The sequence below is a fragment of the Sarcophilus harrisii genome, chromosome 2 (assembly GCF_902635505.1).
Source record: "Sarcophilus harrisii chromosome 2, mSarHar1.11, whole genome shotgun sequence".
Classification (NCBI taxonomy): Eukaryota; Metazoa; Chordata; class Mammalia; order Dasyuromorphia; family Dasyuridae; genus Sarcophilus; species Sarcophilus harrisii.
The window spans coordinates 491,421,241-491,442,778 of NC_045427.1; the positions used below are offsets into that span (position 1 = coordinate 491,421,241).

At 34.3% G+C, this 21,538-nt stretch overlaps 1 protein-coding gene across 1 annotated transcript; it reads right to left on the minus strand.

The window, feature by feature from the left end:
- Nucleotides 1-15,754: 15,754 nt before the first annotated feature.
- Nucleotides 15,755-21,124, minus strand: LOC100922956 (late lactation protein). The gene is made up of 7 exons (XM_012540834.2): nt 20,954-21,124; nt 20,114-20,241; nt 19,364-19,434; nt 17,847-17,954; nt 16,811-16,912; nt 16,573-16,599; nt 15,755-15,936 (listed from the first exon to the last, which is right to left on the minus strand). Exons 1-6 carry the CDS (start codon nt 21,041-21,043, stop codon nt 16,574-16,576), a joined length of 525 nt encoding a protein of 174 aa, XP_012396288.1. The 5' UTR covers nt 21,044-21,124; the 3' UTR covers nt 15,755-15,936; nt 16,573.
- Between the last annotated feature and the right edge of the window lie 414 nt (nt 21,125-21,538).

Here is a 21,538-nt window from a genome sequence, read left to right on the forward strand (position 1 = left end):
AAATGCCATAAAATGCATTTGAAATCCATTTTTAAAGGCAAATGCATGTGATTTCAAAGGAAAAGGTCAAAAGGTCACTAGCCCATGGAGGGATTTAAGAGATAGAAACTTTTGCACATTATCCTGCTCTCCAGGGGCTTGAGCACTGGAAGAAAGTAGTTATGAATGATAGATGGAGTTTGGGAAAACAAGAAGAATCCTATATAGAATATGGTCATATGAAATGGCTGAAAAGATGGCTGAGATATTGATTCTGAAATTGAAGTGAATCATCTTATTATTTAAAAAATCAAATGGATATTCAGTAATGGTTTCTTAGGATTTCATGAAATAGCATAAACAAGAGCTTCCCAAGACTTAGCAGGACCAAAGCAGCAGGATCTTGAAAGACCAGAAAAAGACACAGATCCAAGGACATAGGATTTGAAATAAAAAAAACTTAGGTTTGAATCTTGACTATTTAATATTTATATGACTTTTGGAGCTTTATTTTCTTCAACTTTGAAATGAAGGTTTGAATGAGGTGATCATCTTTAAACTTTGGATAACATCATGTCAGGAAATGATGAGTTCATACACAGTGAGCACTTAAGCATGCAAAGCCATAGATAAATGGCTGTCAACATCCCTGAAACATTTTTTGAAAATCAGTTTTTGGAGAATTGAATCACATATTTGAGAGATTATTAGATTGAAGGAACCACAAAGAGAGGAATGAAGGATAATTTCATTAATGCCTTCAAATAAATTAAGGAATGATTAAGATTGTGATTAAGATTCAAGAATTAGACCTGGAAGAGACCCTCAGAGTCATCTAGTACTGATCATCCAGCCTGAATCATTTTAGGGAAGAGAAAATACCCAGAAATATTAGATAACTTCCTCAAAGTCACACAAATATTTAGAGGTAGGCTCTAAATTCAATATGTTTTCCACTACCTCACATTACCTTTCATTAGGGCATGGATTCTAGAAATTTTTTTCTCTTCTTCCACAAAGAATCAATCAAGTCAATGAGCTTAAAGCATAATACCTGGGAATAGAGTGAAACCTACAAACTCATTTATTAAAATATAGAAGAAATACTAGCACAGAAACCCAAAGGAGATTGAAATCAGTTTGAGATACATTAAACAAAGACATTTCTTTGGGATGATTTGGGAAATCCTCTTCCTATATCTGTGCTGAACCAAGTGGCCTCTCCTATTCTAACAAAGCTTTAGGATACTAGATTAATCTAGAAGGTGTTATAAAAGTCTTTAAAGAGTACATGCCAGTTCTGAGGTAAAGGATGGTGCAGAAACAAACACATGAGATTGGATTTGCCAAAAGCATTTCCTGCCGTAGAACTTATTAGCTAGACTATACTTTAAGAAATTACATATGTTCTGCAGAGAACTTACTATACATTAGTTTCTAAGGGAAAGGAGAGGGGAACTAGAAGAAAGGAAGGAGGCGAAGTGAAGATTCAGGAAGGACAGGGCAGCAAATAACCCTTTCTTGTTACCAGCTTGTTTGGAAATGATGATCCTATCAAATCTACAAATCAGGAAGAAATCCTGTAGTGTGTGTGTGTGTGTGTGTGTGTCAGAGAGAGAGAGAGAGAGTTTTAATTCTGGGTTCTCATTTGCATTTGTACTTGAAAAAAGAGCCTAGGAAAAAATGATAACTAAATATGACCCAATCTTTCTCTAGTTCTTATCTCTGTATCTAGGGTGAAAGTCCCTTGTTTAGTTCCTTGTAAAGTTGAATTCATAGAATGAAGGAGATACCAGAAAAGAGGTTAGCAATGGATTAGAAGTTCGTCCCTTTTATATTCTGCAAACAAATCTCCTTTTCTCAAATACTTAAACACTTCCAAACCTCTCTATAGAATCTACAGAAAAAGTCCATATAAATCCCTAACTATTAAACTAATCACACCCCTAACATCCCCAAATCTCCACAAGTTTGGATGAGGAAAGAGATAAAGCATGAAAACACATTTATAATTCTCTTGCTCTGTTCAAAGAAGGCTTTGCCCCTTGCTGCCTTGTCAAGGAAAAGTTAAGTCAATGTCCACAGCCTAGAAATTCAATTGCTTATTAAAATATGTGTTACCAATGAATTTTTAACCAATAAAATTTTAGAGATACACTGTGGAATCTACTGGTCATTCTGTGGGGCTTTAATTTGTATCATACTTGAAATGTATGTCCTCCGGATCCTTCCAGACATGCAAAATCTGGAAGTGTTTGAAGGCCAAAGAAAATCTGAATGGGCAGGTGCTGACAACTGCCTGAATCTTTGACTCTTTGAGTGAGATTTACAGAACCATATGTTATTCACACAGAAGTTTGACTATTCTGGCTTTTCTGTCATCAGTGTCCCCTCCACAGGATATAATCTAATGATCATTTACATATGCCTTTAGTGAGACAATGATGTAGCTATAGCTCCTGTCAGTGGATGGATGATGAAAAGATATATTGTTAATAGCCTTAAATCTTCTTGGAAATTATCTGTGAAGAATAAACTGAGGAAGGCTTGGGGATACAACTGTAAACAAGCCCAGGAATCAAGTAAAATCCAAAAATCACTGAGGAGAATTAGATGATCCCCTGAGCAATATAACCTTCTATTGGACCTCATTGAGCATTTCTAAATTTATCATAAATAATTGTGTATTATAATCCAAGGATTAAGAATCTGAAAGATACTTAAGAGCAGCACTTCTGCCATCAGAGATTAACTATATTTTAATGGATATAGAGGCAATTTGGAGTAGGGAGGAACTGAGTTCAAGTACCATCCCTGACTTATATTGACTGTTTGACTCTATTGCCTACCATATCTTCTAGGTAGCACATATGAATCTTCAGAATAAGCTTTGAGAGACAATGCTTTTATGCCATGAAGTATCTAATGTTGAAGATATTGATCTACAATTTAAAATGACAGAGAGATTAAGTCTTAAGAATTCTCAAAGAAAACTAAAGGAGTAGTTGCCTACCCTACTTGGGAGTCACATACATTAAATAATCTGAAAACATTTCTTTGGTCTTTTGTTGTTTTAATCTTTTCATGTTTGTTTATCTTCCTGAACAATGCAACACAAATAAATTTTTTTTCTGGTTAAGACTCGGGATAGAAATTAACATATCATCAAATTCACAAAAGGTTATTGGATTGCCTCATTGTTGATTTACTTCTCAACTAGGCCATGTGCAAGAGAATACTAGAAAGAAAAGCACTGTTTTAATTTCTGACTAATCCTATTCACAAAAGAACCTTGTGATTCACAGGGATCTTTTCAATATGAAATGTTCTTTAGAACAGTATTTAGATTTGAGGATAACAGAATACTATGGCTTATAAGGATTCAAAATCATAGCTGATCTTAAAGGAAATACCTAGATATGCATCCTATGAATAGGCTGCAATATATTACCTAGGTTGACTTGTATAATGCACTATATGGGACAGAGATTAAAGAATGCAGAAAGAGGAGTTTCAAGTCCACATGTGAACAGGAAGTCACTGGGAGAAAAAGAAACATTTGACTCACTTGTGCTAAAATATACTAAACTTCAAAGGGATATGAGAACTTACAACTACTATATTGGTTTTACTAGGTTAGCAGAGGTATAGAGTTTACTGGTTTTATTTATGGACCCAGGATAAAGGCTGCATAAAAAGAAACAGGATGTTAGGACTTAGGCTACATACTTAATGGCAAATTTGGCCTTCACTTCATCAATGCTGAGGTAGGTGATGGTCAAGGGCAACACATCATTAAAAGTCTTCTCCTCAGAACATCTTATCTCCTACAGTTTTTTTACATAGTAAGTATCATAAAGTGAATTATGAATTGTAGCTATGGTGTAAAGAAGGAAAAATTACAGAAAAATTGATCTTACAGTCCATAAATATCCTCTCCTAATCTTCTTGATTTTGACACCCATCTCTGAACATAAGCCTCATTTGTACTATACAAACCATCTAGGAGTCAGTAACCTGGATACCACTATAGATCTATTTGCATTATCTATGAATTGGAAATTTATAGGAAGAAGCCAGTAAACCTAAGTGAACTAACCATAAGCACCTAAACAAATATTTCATAACCCAAACTGAAGAAATTTGGCACTTAGTCCATAGACTGAATGCATACAAAGAGCAGCTTTGAGATTGAGTTCTTTTGGAACATAATTTGTGCTTAATGGCAGGGATAGTATTAATATGATTATAATCACATTGCCAGCTTATTCTAAACACAGTAAATATAAGCAAAGACAACTATCACCACCACCCCATACACACAATCCAAAATGAGTACATTAAACCTAAAATAATTGTCCGTTAGCTAGGTAACAAGGTCTTACAAGTTCCAGAACTTTCTGGAAAAACAACAACATAAGGAATTATGGGATTTTGATGATAATTTCTTGCTAGTCCATATTTCTAATTTAACATTCCCCTATGCCAACTTTACCTCATATGGCTCCAACCAATAAGAAAGAAAAAAAACATGGAGAACAGTACAATTATTAGGAAAAGGACCTTCATCTTTAGAAATGTTCATAGGGTTTTCTAAGCAAGAAGATTACCTTTAGTGCCCTGAAAGAGAATTTGAGTTATAAGAATGTGACTGAATGTCATGACTTGGGGAACCCAGATTCATCAGTATGAATACAGAAGTCAACCCTAAGAGCTAAAGTCAGGGTTGACACCAGGCCTGAGCTGCACTAAGAAATCAGTTTTTTTTTTCCTTGAAGTTAATTACTGAATTTCTGAAGTTCAATTATTTTACTTGTTGATAATATTTTGGAGAGCCAATCGATCGATCAACAAGCTTAAGTATCTAGTATATACAAGGTACCTAAACTTTGAATGACTGTCATTCAAAGATCTTTATAACTTACCACAGAAACATACCTTTCCATTCTTCTTTCACATAATTTCCTTTAATCCAATGATAGTGGCCTTTTTGTTTTTTATAAAAATAAGATGCTTCATCTCTCAGCTTTAGGCATTTCTTCTGGTTATTCTGCAAGGCTGAAATTCTCTCCATTTTCATCCCTACATACTGGCTTCCCCAGCTTCTTTCAAGTTTCAATTAAAATTTCAATTCTATAAGAACTCTCTACCAACTCTCCTTAATTTTGGTTCCTTTCCCTGTTAATTATTCCTTATTTGTCCCATGTATATAACTTATTTGTATATTAATCGATTAATCAAAAAATATTGATTAAGTGCCTGTTATATTTGAGGCACTGTGTTAAGAGCTGGGAATACAAAAAAAAGGAAAGAATGAAGAAGAAGAAGAAGAAGAAGAAGAAGAAGAAGAAGAAGAAGAAGAAGAAGAGAGGAGGAGAAAGAAGAGAGGAAGAAGGAGAAAAAGAAGAGAGGGAGAAGAAGAAGAAAGGAGGAAAAAGAACAAGAGGAGGAGGAGGAGAAAGAGGAAGGAAAGGAGGAAGAAGAGGAAAAGGAGGAGGAGTAGGAATGACATGCTTATCACATTTGCAGAAGGCATGAATTTTTTTTTTTTAAGAAGCAAAGCAAAGTTTATTATACATTCTCTCAAGAAGGGCATCCCACCCTTCTAGCAGACAATTGAAGGGAGGAAGCAGCGTAGGGGGCAGGGTCAACACTTTTAATTCCTTCTTTTTTATAACTTTTTATTGACAGAACCCATGCCAGGGTAATTTTTTACAACATTATCCCTTGCACTCACTTCTGTTCCGATTTTTCCCCTCCCTCCCTTTACCCCTCCCCCAGCTGGCAGGCAGTCCTATACATATTAAATAGGTTACAGTAGATCTTAGATACAATATATGTGTGCAGAACCGAACAGTTCTCTTGTTGCTCAGGGAGAATTGGATTTAGAAGATATAAATAACCCGGGAAGAAAAACAAAAATGCAAGCAGTTTACATTCATTTCCTAGTGTTCTTTCTTTGGGTGTAGCTCTGCTTCTGTCCATCCTTGATTAATTAAAACTGAGTTAGATCTCTTTGTCAAAGAAATCTACTTCCATCAGAATACATCCTCAAACAGTATCGTTGTTAAGATATATAATGATCTCCTGATTCTGCTCATTTCGCTCAGCATCAGTTCATGTAAGTCTCACCAATCCTCTCTGTATTAATCCTGCTGGTCATTTCTTACAGAACAATAATATTCCATAACATTCATATACCACAATTTACTCAACCATTCTCTAATTGATGGGCATCCATTCATTTTCCAGCTTCTAGCCACTACAAACAGGGCTGCCACAAACATTTTGGCACATACAGGTCCCTTTCCCTTCTTTAGTATCTCTTTAGGGTATAAGCCCAGTAGAAACACTGCTGGATCAAAGGGTATGCACAGTTTGATAACTTTTTGAGCATAGTTCCAATTTGCTCTCCAGAATGGCTGGATGTGTTCACAATTCCACCAACAATGTATGTGTCCCTGTTTTCCCACATCCCCTCCAACATTCCGCATTATCTTTCCCTGTCATTCTAGCCAATCTGACAGGTATGTAGTGGTATCTCAGAGTTGTCTTAATGTGCATTTCTCTGATCAATAGTGATTTGGAACACTTTCATATGAGTGGTAATAGTTTCAATTTCATCATCTGAAAATTGCCTGTTCATATCCTTTGACCATTTATCAATTGAGAATGGCTTGATTTCTTATAAATTAGAGTCAATTCTCTATATATTTTGGAAATGAGGCCTTTATCAGAACCTTTGATTGTAAAAATGTTTTCCCAGTTTATTGTTTCCCTTCTAATCTTGCCTGCATTAGTTTTGTTTGTACAAAAACTTTTCAATTTGATATAATCAAAAATTTCTGTTTTGTGATCAATAATGATCTCTAGTTCTTCTTTAGTCATAAATTCCTTCCTCTTCCACAGGTCTGAGAGGTAAACTATTTTGTGTTCTTCCAATTTATTTATAATCTCATTCTTTATGCCTAGATCATGAACCCATTTTGACCTTATCTTAGTGTACAGTGTTAAGTGTGGATCAATGAGAAGGCATGAATCTTAAGGGAATAATTGACACAGAGGAAATTCATAATCCAAAATCATCCTAACAGACTGTTATTATGGCCCAAATCTATTGAGATGAAATAAATCAAATATAAAAGTAAAGTCTTTTAAATCTGAAAAATCAAATTCATAAAGACAAAACAGGGAAGTACGAATATGCAACAGTTAATAGAAAAAGGTTGAGAGGCTTTTCAGTTGCCTTCAAAATCAACAAGGCTTGAAATTGTGACATTGCCAAAAAGGAAAAAGCTAATACAGTCTTAGGACCTATTAGTGAGTCATAATTTCCAGAAAAGGGGAGATGATATTCATACTTTATCATAGGCTCTTCAAATCTCATCTGGAGCACTGTTCAATTCTAGGTGCTGCTTAGAAATGCCAGGATGGAGTTCATCCAATGGAAAACTGCCAAGTTATAGTTTATGCCAATGAAGAATCAGTTAAAAGAATTAGTCATGCTTAGGCCGGAGACAAGAAGATTTATAAGGACATATTATCTGTCATCAAGTATCTGAAATGATTTCATGTGGGAAAGGAATAAAACAAATTGTATTTGGCACCAGAGGGCAGAACTAGTGAACTTTGCCAGACTGACCAAAAATGGATTGTGTTGCCTTGAGAAACAGTGAATCCCCCCACTTCCCCATTAAGAGTTCTTATGTAAAGGCTAGATGAAGACTTATTGAGGACTGGATGCAGAGAATTTCTTGCCTTCTATGCTATCTCCCAATTCTGAGATTTTTCATTTATTTTGATAGGTTTTGTTGATATCTTTTGAGTTTTTTACATTGCCTAGATTTCTCCTTCTCCCATTCACCACAAGAAACCTATTTTTTATGCCAAGAAATCTTAAAAAAAAAATAGAAAAAACAAGGGGAGATTTTAAAAATTCAGCAAAATGAATCAATATATTAATTTAAAAAGCTGATGTTATATTGCAGTGCTATACAACGGTGGATCCTTCACCTTTGCAAAAGAGTGAGAGGAGAAAAAAAAATCAGAAAAAGAATGTATATATTGAAAAGGTATGAAAATAAATGCAATTTTACACTGTGTGAATCTCCTATCTCTCTAATAATTGGAAAATTATGAAGAATGAGTACACCTCCAAAGAAGAAATATGAGAAATACTTTACCATATTCCTCTGCAGAGACAGAAAGTTCAGAAGAGTGGAAAATTGCATTTATTTTCATACTTCTTCCTCCAGAATGTTTCCTCAATGATTTAATTGGTTTTGCTCTTTTTTCTCTTCTTCCTCTGTCTTTTTTGTTTCTTTCTTTCTTTCTCCTTTTTTGATGGTTATTTATTTTTCCTTATATTACTGTGGTTAGAGCTTATGTTGCTTTTCTGCTTCAGTTTGCTTTACTTTGTATCAGTTCATGTAAGTTTCTCTACGTTCCTCTATATTTATCATATGCTTAGTACTGCTCAACCTAATTTCTTCATCTTAGCACAGTAATAATATTCTCCTACATTCATAATAACAAAATTTGGTTAGCCATTCCCCAATCAATGGACATCTACTTTGTTTCCAATTCCTTGATCCCACAAAAAAAAAAAATGCTACTATAAATATTTGAATATTTATGGCTCTTTTCATTTTTTTCCCAGTAACTTGCTTAGAGAACATACCTAGTAATAGAATCTCTGGATCAAAGAGAATAAATATTTTAGGTATTTGCATAATTTGCATAATTCCAAATTGCTTTCAAGAATGATTAAACTCATCCAAAATCACATTAAAAATGCATTAGTGTGGTTGGCTATCTTTCTATAGCCCTTCCTGTTTACATTTTTTCCATCTTTGCCTGTTTTCAAAAAGTTAAATAAAACTGCAGGGCTATTTTGATGTGTAGTTCACTTAAATTGGTGATTTGACACATTATGTCTTATTATTGCTAATTGTTATTGCTCAGTCATTCAGTCATGTCTAACTTCATGACCTCATGGACCATATTGTCTTTGGGATTTTCTTAGCAAGGATACTGGAATGTTTTAAATTTCATTCTCTAATGGATTGAGGCAAAGTAACCTGCCCAGGGTCACACAGCTAGTAAGTGTCTAAAGTCAGGTTTGAACTCAGGTCATTCAGACTTCAGGCTTAGCACCCAATCCATCTAGTTGCCTCCATTATTATTAATCATTTATGGTTGTTTGGGGAATTATTTGTTCATGTTTTTTACCACTTCCCTATTGCCAAATGGCCTTTGAATATATGTGTGTATATATATATATATATATATATATATATATATATATATATATGTAGATATGATACATATATGAATGTATGTAAATATATGATATGTGAACTATGTAAATATATATGATATACAATGCAATATATATTGAATACCAAACTCTTATGTAAAAAAATCTATTTAGAATATTCCGTCCTCATCAATTGCTTCCTTCTTTTCTAGATGCATTAAAGAGTGAAAGCTTTTCAGTTTCATGGAATCTAAAGCAAAGCTTCTTAAATTGTCTCAACACCAAATGGGGTCACATATTAAATGTGAGAGTCACAAAAAAATTTGACAACAAAAGGTTTCTAAATGAAATGACCAAAAGTTCATTCAAAATCAAATCATGACTCTGGGAGATGACTATGAACCACTACATAGAATTCCCAATCCCTCTATTTTTGTCCGCCTGCATTTTTGATTTCCTTCACAAGCTAATTGTACACTTTTTTTTTTTATTTAATAGCCTTTTATTTACAGGATATATACATGGGTAACTTTACAGCATTAACAATTGCCAAACCTCTTGTTCCAATTTTTCACCTCTTACCCCCCCCACCCCCTCCCCTAAATGGCAGGATGACCAGTAGATGTTAAATATATTAAAATATAACTTAGATACACAATAAGTATACATGACCAAAACATTATTTTGCTGTACAAAAAGAATCAGACTCTGAATTATTGTACAATTAGCTTGTGAAGGAAATCAAAGATGCAGGTGTGCATAAATATAGGGATTGGGAATTCAATGTAATGGTTTTTAGTCATCTCCCAAAGTTCTTTTTCTGGGTATAGCTAGTTCAGTTCATTACTGCTCCATTAGAAATGATTTGGTTGATCTCGTTGCTGAGGATGGCCTGATCCATCAGAACTGGTCATCATCTAGTATTGTTGTTGAAGTATAATGATCTCCTGGTCCTGCTCATTTCACTCAGCATCAGTTCGTGTAAGTCTCTCCAGGCCTTTCTGAAATCATCCTGTTGGTCATTTCTTACAGAACAGTAATATTCCATTAATTGTACACTTTCAAAGTCCAACTTTTTGTACAGCAAAATAACTGTTTGGACATGTATACATATATTGTATTTAACTTTTACTTTAACATATTTAACATGTATTGATTGGTCAACCTGCCATCTAGGGGAAGGGGTGAGGGGAAAGAGGGAAAAAGTTGGAACAAAAGGATTTGCAATTGTCAATGCTGAAAAATTATCTATGCAAGTATCTTGTAAATAAAATGCTATAAAAAAATCAAATCATAATGAATCTGAGTTGTTTCTAGCAGCCCTTGCCCATGTTGCATCATGCACCTTCACTGCAGTCTTAATTTTAAATACACAATATTTACAATAAATACACTTTGCACTGTGCATGCACAAATATCATTAGAAATACCTCAGTTCAGATTTAACAGATCACATAAAAATTTCTCCAAGAAAAGAGATTACAGATGGAAAAAAGAAGCCCTGATATCCACTACCTATTTTAACATGTGTTTGTGTCTCTCTTCCTTGTTTGGTTAGGAATTCACCTACTAACCAAAGCTGTAAAAGATATGATCTGCTCTCTTCTAATTGTTTTTGGTATGATCTTTATGTAAGGTATGTATGTCCTTAAAATTGTCTAAATTTATCTTGCAAATGGCATGAAAAAATATGTCTGGAATCTGAATATCTATTTCTGAGAAAGATTAGAATAGAATTGTGCCTAGTTGTTTTCTCTTCTCACCTATGTCCAAGAGGAGTACTAAATGATCATTCTATTTCCCACCCACCCCACTCCCCAAAACTACACATGCACATATGTATATATGCATGCATTATTGGTCTAAGAGTATAATTTTCATGAGTTTAAAACAAAAGCTGCTTTCCTGAGTACTAGTTTTTAGTTCATACTTACTAGCATAACCCACTAAATCTTCCATAAAAAATGGTGCAAACCTATCTACCTAAGGTAACAGAAATCAGAGAAGTTATACAGACTGGAAAATACTAGAAAATGCCCATTAGGAAATTATTTCTTTGCTGGGCATAAGATGAAATTTCATCTCAAATCAAAAGAAAGGCTCTGATCTCACCCAAGGGAAGAGTTTGAATTATCTAGGGAGACAAATCTGAATTTAAGATCATACTGAAAAGCTGGTTTCTCCTATGTACCTGGAATTTCCCAAGTCTTTAAACATATCTTCCTCCTAAAAATATATAGAATAAAGCATGTATCTCCCAAGGAAGCTCTGGCACTAATTCAACTCCTTATACAAATTCCTAATTAGTATCAAGTCACATTCAATTTTCTCCTCCCTAATTTGGAGTTACATCTCCTGCACATAAAACAGCACACAAAATAGCTCAGGCTTAGGCAAAAAACACCATTATTTTACTCTTTTGGGTCAAAATCTTTTAAAGTCTCCTGTAAAAAAAAATTATCTATGCCAAATTTAAAACCTGTAACTATGCAACATAAACACAAATAAACATCAGCACCTTAAAACATTAATGGTTTTCCTAGAGTCCCAAATAACCAACCTACTATACCATTAAAAATAAATGGCATTATTTCTGGATAAACCACAGAATGGAAGACTTGACTGCTCTCTAATTTCCTGGCCTCTTAAATCTCTCCAGAATAAAAATTATATTCATGAAATAAAAGCATTTTCAACTGTCTCCATAATCTAAGATACAAATAATTCTAACAAGGTAAGAATACAATGAACTAACAGCAGAGAAGGTGAACTCTTAAGCCCTATTATACTTTTTCTGTAATTCCTCCCCAACCAGACACCTTACTCTGGCAGTATTGCACAAACTGACCCACATAGACATGCAAAAACTCAAATTCACTCTCACCCTCATCTCCCTACAGCTTTAGAAAGCAAAAGTCAAAACCTTGTTCTTTTAGGACTTGTTGCTTAGTCATTTCAGTTATATCTGATTCTTTGTAACCTTATTTGGGGTTTTCTTGGAAAAAATACTAGTCTTTTACCTTTTCCTTTTCCAAATGAAGAAACTGAGGGAAACAGGGCCACATTTGAACTCAGGAAGATGAGTTTTCCTGACTCCAAGTCCAGTGCTCTATTCACCGAACCATCTTATACAGCTAGAAATAATGTGGCAACATTCTATATATTGTAATAGTATGCAATTAGAGAATTGAGGAACAGAGGGAAGTGGAGAAAGGTGGTCTAGTAGACCTAAAACAAAGATGACTATTTCTACCTAGAGTCAGTTCTATACCCCTTGCCCCACTCTCCCAAACCCTATAGAAGTCTTGGGTATGTATTGGTAGATATACTCCAAAATATTTTATGTCTTTTATAGGTTTTTTTTGATGCAATTTCTTTCTTTTTCTCTCTCTCTGTTATATTTTAGTGGTAATATAGAGGAATGCTGATTATTTGTTTTATTCTTCAAGAATTTGTTAATTTAATTTTTTGTTTATTAATTTTTTAATGGATCTAGGACTTTATAAATGTATTGTCACATCATTGAAATCAGGGACTTTTTAGGAGCTGACTTTCATTATATTTCCACAACTTCAAAGTCTTTTTATCTGTCTCCCTCCAGAAGAACATCTGGAACTATATACTCTAATACTAATCCTGTTCCATATACAGGTATTCAATATCATGCATTGCTCTGCATTCTTTCTCCTAATTCAAAGTCACAACTTCTGTATGCATAGCAGTATGCAAAATAATCTGGGTTTGGATAAAAATCTAGTTACATTTCATATTCATGTTGCATAAATATTTTTAATTTTTGTGGAATGATGGTATAAATAGTTGGTCTAAGCCTAATTTCTCTTATACTGACTTCCAGTTTTCCTAGAAATTCTTACTTCTATAAGTATATACATAAAATTTCCTAAGTAATAAAAGTTTTTTTTTTCAGGTTTCTCTAATACTGCATTAATCAATTCCATTATTTCTGATTCTTTTTTTAGTCTACTCTATAGATGTGCTTTTCTTCAAAAGCCATGTGTTAAATGTAACATTTATTGAATTATGATCCTAAGTTATATATTTAGTATTTCTGACTTTTGAGTTTTTTGGTCAGATTTTTATGTCCCAATATATGATCAATTTTTGTAAATATGCTATGCATGGTTGAAAATTTTATTTATCTATATCTATATATATATATATATAAATCCTTTTCTGTTCCCATCTAGCAATAACTAGAGAGCCATCATCTCTAATTTTTTAAGAGTTCTATCCAGGTTTTTATCTTCTTCATTGTTTATCATTTGATTAGATTGGTTAATATCTGAAAAGGGTACATTGAAATCTCCCATTTAAATAGTTTTACTGTCTTTTTTCTCCGAACAATTCAATTGGTTTTTTTCCTTTAAATATTTAAATACCATATTATTTGATACATATATGAAGTTTTATATTGATTTACCTTAATGGTGCATTTAAACATATTTCTTATCCTTCTTTATATTCACTGTAGCCTTATCTGAAATCATGACTGATCTCCTTGCTTGAGTTCAATTGAAGCAAAACAGAATTTCCTCTTTCCTCATTTTTGACTGTATATGATTTTCTTTGTTTCTTATAAACATTTTTTGGATTAAGTTTCATTTCCCACAGTCTAATCCTCTTTTACTTTTTTCTCTCTTTGCTTTCACTTTCTTCTTTGCAAATAAAAAAGTGATAAAAGAGAGGGAGTTTTCCTAATACTCTGCTTTATAAATGAAATTGACTGTTTCCTCTCTTGTCATTTTTTTCTTTACCTTATTCTTTCCTTCCTCCCAGATTTTATTCTTTATTCCTTTCCTTTAAATCTCTCCTTTTTGATTTCCTACTCAAAACAAAAGAATTTGTTTTGCTAATGACTATTACTTTACCTATCTTGTCCTTCCTATTCAATCTAGGCTCCTTGGTATTTGAACACTTTCCTTTTGATTGCTTATAGTATTTTTTACCTAGAAACTCTGACACTTGGCTAAGGTTTACCTGAGATTTTCAATTTTGTAATTTTCTTTCAGAAAGTGCTTACTGTATTTTTTAAATTTCTGGTGCTAAGATCTGAACAATTTCATTTTTATTTATTGATTTATCACATACAAGTTTCTTTTTTGGTCATGATTTTCATATAAACTGAAAATTCTTAGATCATCTCTCCTTTACCTGTTTCACATATTTTTTATAATATATCCCTTATATTTTCTTTATTCTTTTTCAATGTTAGTTTTGTTTAAATATTTGTTGTCTTGTTTAGTTGTTTTCTGAATAACATATGCTAATATTCAGGTATTCATTTCTTGGGTAAGGCTCTCTACCATATATTTTAGAGTTTCAATTTTAGCTATTACTTTTTGGATTTTTTGTTTCATTTCTTCTAGCCACTCTTATGATACTCTTGTATATTTTGGTGTATATATCCCAACATATTTTTCCTTGAGATTCTTCTTGAACTTTTGAGATTAGACTTTTCTTTGGGATTTGTTCCCTGGGTCTCTCTCAGTCCAAAATATATCTTCATAAAATTTGCTGTTTAGTTTGCTCATATCAACTGCCTCAGTCCAAGGTTTGTGTTTGGCCAAACTTTATTTCTATGCTATTTCTACCCCACTTGATTTCAGGATCAGATTTTACTTCATTCTGTGTACTATGGTAAAGACTAGGTCCCAGATTCTTCAGGAATTATTCAAGCTTATTACCTGAACCATAGCCCAAGTCCAGCAAAACTGGATACTAGGTTAGGAGAGAACTGCCTAGATGATGCTCAGGATCTTTTTTATTTTGGTAGTTAAAGTTCTAGGGATGCTTTATGCTGAAATTATTATTATTCCCAGTTACCATGGAATTTAAAAGCCATTCAAACACTAGGATCTTCCTAACCGCCTTTCTTTACTTTTTTTTCTAGACAGTTTGCCTGAAGCATTTCTCTGACAGGTCTGAGCATAGGGCTTTTTAAACATTTTTTTCTGACTTTGGGGCTCTGGGGCTGTCCCTTTGCTGAGTTCTTCTCAGGGTTTTTTCTGTTACTGCCTTAAGTATCCAAGGAAACACTCTTGCTGAGTCTTACTTAGGCCCCTTCTCTCATTGCCATTGCAGTGGTCTTTCTACCTATTCTGGTTTATCTACATTCCAGATTTCCATACATTCCTACTCTGGGATGAGTAGGAATTTTCTATCTGACTTTAAAGAGTTTTTGGTGCATTTTTACTGAAGCATTTGTGAAGGATCCAGGCTCTTATGAGCATGCTGCCATCTTCCCATAATTTATTAGTTTTCATCATAATTTATCTCTCCAGATTTCTATCTTACTTTAAGGACTAGCAAAAAACTGACCAAAGATATCATCTTATATATGTAACCTTTAAACACACTCTATAGAAGCTGTAAGTTCCCTGTGAATCTTTAGAATTTCAAAGCCCCTGGACATTCAGGGATGTGTACCTGATATAGCTGTAACCTATGTCTCGTTTACTATCTCAAGAAAACCTAAAAGAAAGAGACTGAGCCAAGTATGATTGCTTCATAAATTTATGTAGCACTTGTATAGCACATAAAATGTTAGAAATTGGAGGGTGGTGTGAGGGTGATGAGGGAGGAGGTTACACTGGATCCAGGTGCAGGTAATTACTTGTCATCTGAAGAGATGGCTCAGATTTCCTAAACAATGTTAATTTTGACTTGAAAATCTTCTCCTAAAAAACACCAAAGGGAAATTCAGTGATGATACTTGCAATTTCAGGAGGGAGCAAAAGCTTTACATGAGCCAGCAAGACCCAGCCCCGGAACACCAAAAATTCAGAAATTTCATCATTGCATTCAAATATAATAATGGATAATTGGATTTAGAACAATCTAGACTTAGAGCTAGAATAGACCTTAGTATTATCTAGTCCTCCCCTTCCACATATTTATGCTACAGAATAGAAAGACAAGATCTAGAGACTTAAAATAACTTTCCCAATATCAAACAGATATATCTGAAGCCAGAACTTGAAACATGGCCTTCTGACTCCAAGTTCATCACTCTTTCTACAGTGTCATATACTATCCCAAGGAAATAGAGTCTAGCCAGTTGTTCTCTGCTTCCAGAAAGAACTCCCCAAGGGGCAATGGCCTTATGCTCTAATATCTGAGAATAAAGCGAATTGTCCAAAAGCATTTATTAAGATATAAAGGTGCTAAAGCCTAGGACAGAAATTCCCAGGAGTTTTTTTGATCTATTCAAGATATTGAAAACAATATCGGAACTCTGAACTACATGGCATTTTAAGTCTGAAGATTTCTACATTTTTCTGGAAGATGCTCTGGAAGTCTTTAACAGACCCTACCTTAAACACGTTCTGGGATGCAGGCCTCTGCAAAAATAAAGACATATATTAGTTCATTTTCCAATAAAATTTCCTGCCATAGAACTCATTAAATGAACAAGAATCCATGGGCTTAGAGATGACCTGCTAACAAGTTAGTGTAAAACAGTTCTAAAAAATTAAAAGAGAATAAGGAAATGACATAAGGACACATGGAGTAGATGGCTGGGCAAGAAAGAGCTAAAATTCTTCTTATTACCAATTTGTCTGGGGAAAATGATTCTGCTTTTATCAACTCTTTCTCTGTGGATAAAGTTGTAAAATTCCTGCATGGCTTTTGGGTTCTCATCTGTATCTGGACCTGCAGAGAGAGATCAGGATAGATAATTGTGAGATCTGAAAAAAATTAGTCTCCTAATGCTAGACACTTCCTGTTGTAAGAGTCTCTTATTTTAACTGCTTTGTAAATTTAATTGTTAGCATGAAAGATCAGAAGAGAACTCAGTAGTGGTTGAGCAAGTCATCACTAGTTCCCTCCAATAAGTCTTCTTAACCTTCATTTCAAATGTATCCCAAACCTTCAGCTATATAGAAAAAAAAATCCAAATCTACCAAATATGAACTAAAACAATACTCTCAAATGTCCAGAAATACAGTATAAGACTCATGTGCATGTTTATCTTCACCCTCCATCTTCTGCTTTGTTTAAATAAGACTCTGATCCGTGTGTGTGTATGTGTGTGTGTGTGTGTATGTATGTATGTATGTATGTATGTGTGGTCATTTTGATTGTGTCTGATTCTTTATGATCCTATTTTGGGTTTTCTTGTCAAAGATACTAGAGTGACTTCCCCAACTCATTTTACAGATGAATAAGTGAGGGAGAATTGAGTAACTTACCTTGGATCACAAAACTAGTATCTGAAATTGGATTTGAACTCAGGAAGATGAGTTTTTCTGATTCCAAACCCAGTGCTTTATCCATTATACTCCCTATCCCCTTAGTGAATCATGAAGAAAAAGTTATCTCAATGCTTACAGTCTGAGAATGTGATGGGTTAGCAGTGTTACTATCAAATCCCTAGCTAAAGAAATATTTGAAGTGACTTGTAGAGTCCACTATCCATTTCACTGGACTTTGATGAGTATCAAATGCAAAATCAATTGTTCCTACTATTTTCAGGGATTTCATATTTGATAATGTAAAGGAGAATCTGGACAGACAGATTCTAGCAACTGCCTCACTTATTGAAAGATATTGTTTGTCTCAATTCACAGTATCACATATTGCTTACCCATAAGTTCAATCATTCTCCTTGGATGAAACTTGTTTTGACAGGATAGAATCCAATAATTCTTCTCAGATGTTTTTACTATGGCACAGGTATAGCGTTGGTATCTGTCTATAAAGGAGTATTGAGAAGATACTCTGTTAGCATTTTAAATCCTCTTAGAAAATATCTGTATAGTAGAGTCTAAGGAGTACTTGAGAACCCTATTCTGGTCAGAGGTACCCTGTGGCCAGAAAGCTACCATAATCCAGGAATCACTAAGGATAGTTTCATGACTTCATAGCAAAATGATCTTCCCCTTGGACGTCATGCAACACATCATTTTGTATTTTTCTTGTGGAATTATTATGGACTACTATGTATTAAAATAACTCAGGATTCAGTGATTTGGATTTAGAGGGACCTTAAGAAAATCTAGTCTCTAATCTTTCTTTTTACAGATGAGAAAACTGAAGTCCTAAGAATTTAATTTGACCAAGGTCAAAGAGGCGGCATGCTATACGTCATAGAAAGTCATTCTTGAGTCAGTGAAACAATCAAGGATTCTGTATTATTTTTTAATTGATACTTTTTACCATTCATTGATGTTGTTCTGTAACTTGGCTAAGTCATAGTTCTTTGTCTCTGAACTTAGTTCAGAAATTCAGTTGGTCTGTAATGAGTTAAGTTCAGAAATCCTGTTCTCCTTCTAAACATTATTCTATTCTTGCCTCTAGGAAATCTTTTATCCTTGAGAAATATAGATGGACACCAGTGAATCTGTATATATGCATACATCATCAATATATCCTTCAAGGATGTCTGGTTAATTATCCAAAAAAGTCTGGTCCATTTGTGGGGAACCCAAACAATGAACATTATTAGTCATTGGAGGAAAGAGGTATTGTTGCTAGCCCCTCGTTCCCAACTTCCAACCAGTCATATTATTCCCCATGCCTCAGTTCTATAACCAATCTTATTGATTTTACTGTTCATTATGTGTTGAGAGAAGAATATGAGCTCCTTGAGAGCAGGCACTGTCTTACTTTTCTTTTTGCCTGCCCCAAGTTTAGCATAGTACTTTGCACAAAATAAGCACTTAATAATTTTTTTTCATTCATTCATTTGAAATTTGTCCCTCCCTCACTGAGAAATCCAGCCTCAATTGAATTGTAACACAATTTAAGTTTCTTCTGAGATTTAACAGGGAGAGGGAGATTTTAAAAAGTGTCCTTGCATTTTCCCAAAGTAAATGAAGAGAGTAGCTGCCTAACTTATCTTTGCCACACCCACCCCTTGATCTCAGTGATTTGTTCAGTTATGTCTGCAGGAAGGCAAACCTCCAAACAGTTTGGTTCATGTCTTAGAAAACCCTGCCAAACTCTCTGTATGTTGTCAAGAAAACCCAGGCTTTAGACTTCTGAACTCCAGGAAAATGCCAAATCCCAGACTTTCCTTGAACTTAATAAATTAAGAGCAGGCCTCAGACTGGAATACTTTATCTTAGAGGGTCCATTTAACAATATGTAAGTGTGACTTACTCATGTCAACTCTCCTGGGTTCATCACTGTTTTCCAACATCATAGTAATCTCTTCACACTTGTTATCCATCCTGGAAAGCAGAATATACATGAATGGTTTCCCCAAAGACAACAAGCCTGTTAGAAATTTAGATGTCATCAAAATCACAAAAGGTCATTTGAGTTCAGGTTCCTAAATCAGATCTCAAATTGACCAATCACAAGAGAATACCTGAGAGCAGTTTAGTAACACAGCTATTGCCTTTAGCGGTCCCACTCATTAAAAATGATTTTGTGGATTTTTTTTTGAATATCAAACATTTTCTGAGCAAAATTATAGAACTGGTTATCATAAAACATAATATTCTCTAAGGAATCCAAACCACAGGTGGCCCCAAAGGAAAAGGAGAGAGTTACATAGTATGAATAAAATGTAATATATAACCAATGATGACTTGTGTCACAAATTATATAAGACAAAGTTATACAGGGGAATTGGGAAAATTAGAAAAGTTCTGAACTCATGTGGGAATAAAAATTGGACAGTGACTCAGGAAGTCAGTCAATAGATGAGAAGGAAGCATTGTGCTCATTGATGCTAAAATAGAAATTTCTTATTCGTGTATGAACGTTTCTAACTACTGCATGTGGTCAGATTTAAAGAGAATGATACTCAGAGAATATAAAGTAATAAGTTCTAGTTGAAGTCATAGATTAGGAGAGATAAAAGATGAATCAGGCTCATAAAACAGTTCTGGGCAGTCTACTTACTTCATCATGGTAAATCTGGCCTCCATTCTGTCATTAAGGTAGGTGATGGTCAAAGGTGACACGTCCTTAGGAATCTCCTCCTCAGGAAATTTATTATCTACTGAAATGACTTTTACATAATATGTGCCCTAGAGAGAATTATGATATGTAGCCAGGTCTTAAGAAAGAACAAATAAAAGAATAATAGATCTCCCTGCCCCCTAAATATCTCCTGATCCTCTGCACCTTTCCTGAACTAATACAAAATTCATCTATAAGTCAGTTATCCCAGGGATTATCATGGATATGGTGGCAGCACAATCCAACTGAAAAAAATTTTGGAAGAAACAAGTAGGTTCAGGTAAACTAGCCTTAAGAATCCAAATCTATAAAGTTGCAGCAAATAACTCATGGCCCAAAATAGAGCAAGGATTTGGCATTAATCCTACAAATTAGTTTTCACAAACAGTGACTCTGAGTCATTAGAGATTCACTTTCCCTTTGGAGTATAATTTGTTTGATATGGCCATTGATACGGGGAAAAATAACTGGATGACAGCCCCTATGTCTAGCTTAGTCTGGACAGAATAACTAAAAGTAAAGGCAAAAGAAGAGTGAAATCCTTAACCTGGCTTTTACCTTTTGAAGTAACATCCCTATCACTATTACCAGATTAAATCCAACATTTTCTGGCTGAATCTGCCCCAAAAACTTGTCCTGAAACTGTTATACTTTATAAAATGAGAAGGTTACAGTTTCCAGACATGGTTTAAAATATCCCAGGAGAAACTCAATTTTAAATGACATCCTCTTGCTTGTACTTATCACTCCATTTGGCAGCATTTCCCAAAGCAGACTTACCTCCTGGGGTTTAAATTCAGAAAATGTAAAGTCATCAGCATGGAGGATGGAGAATAGGCTTAGGGCAATAGTGAAGAATAGGACCTTCATCTTGCACAAATGTTTACAGGAGTTTCTCCTTCTCAGCCACTGAAAATGAAGCTGGTTAGAATGTCTAGGTCCCTCTCATACCAAGTGCCTCTTTATATCTCCTGAGCTGCTTGTGACATCAAAGATTGACCAATCTTAGACGTAATGATCATATGATAGTAAAGCATTGGTGGAAAGGAAAAGAGGGAAATAATGTATTGTTATTATTATTATTATTGGAATAGAAAAAACATCTAAGAATAAGAACTATTTTATATCTATATCCTTTATGAATTCCAATAATTGATATGTTTATTGCTGGGAAGGAGATTATAATCAGAATAGGAAGTTTTCAAAACTTCTTTACTTTGAATAAAGGAAAATTCAATGGCCTCATTTCAATCCCACTGTCTTCCCAGCTCCACCTACTCACATTTTCTGGCACATCTTTGAGGGTTTGTCAGGTGCTTTGGAGACCTCCCTTTATTCTTGTACACATCTACTAGTAAGAATCCT

Coding starts and splice junctions, on each gene's coding strand:
- LOC100922956 (XM_012540834.2), bottom strand. CDS start 21,043: ATGAAGGTCCTATTCTTCACTATTGCCCTAAGCCTATTCTCCATCCTC. Junction 20,242..20,953: donor CTGAATTTAAACCCCAGGAG/GTAAGTCTGCTT, acceptor AATTCTCTCTAG/GGCACATATTATGTAAAAGT. Junction 19,435..20,113: donor GCCAGATTTACCATGATGAA/GTAAGTAGACTG, acceptor TCTGCTTTCCAG/GATGGATAACAAGTGTGAAG.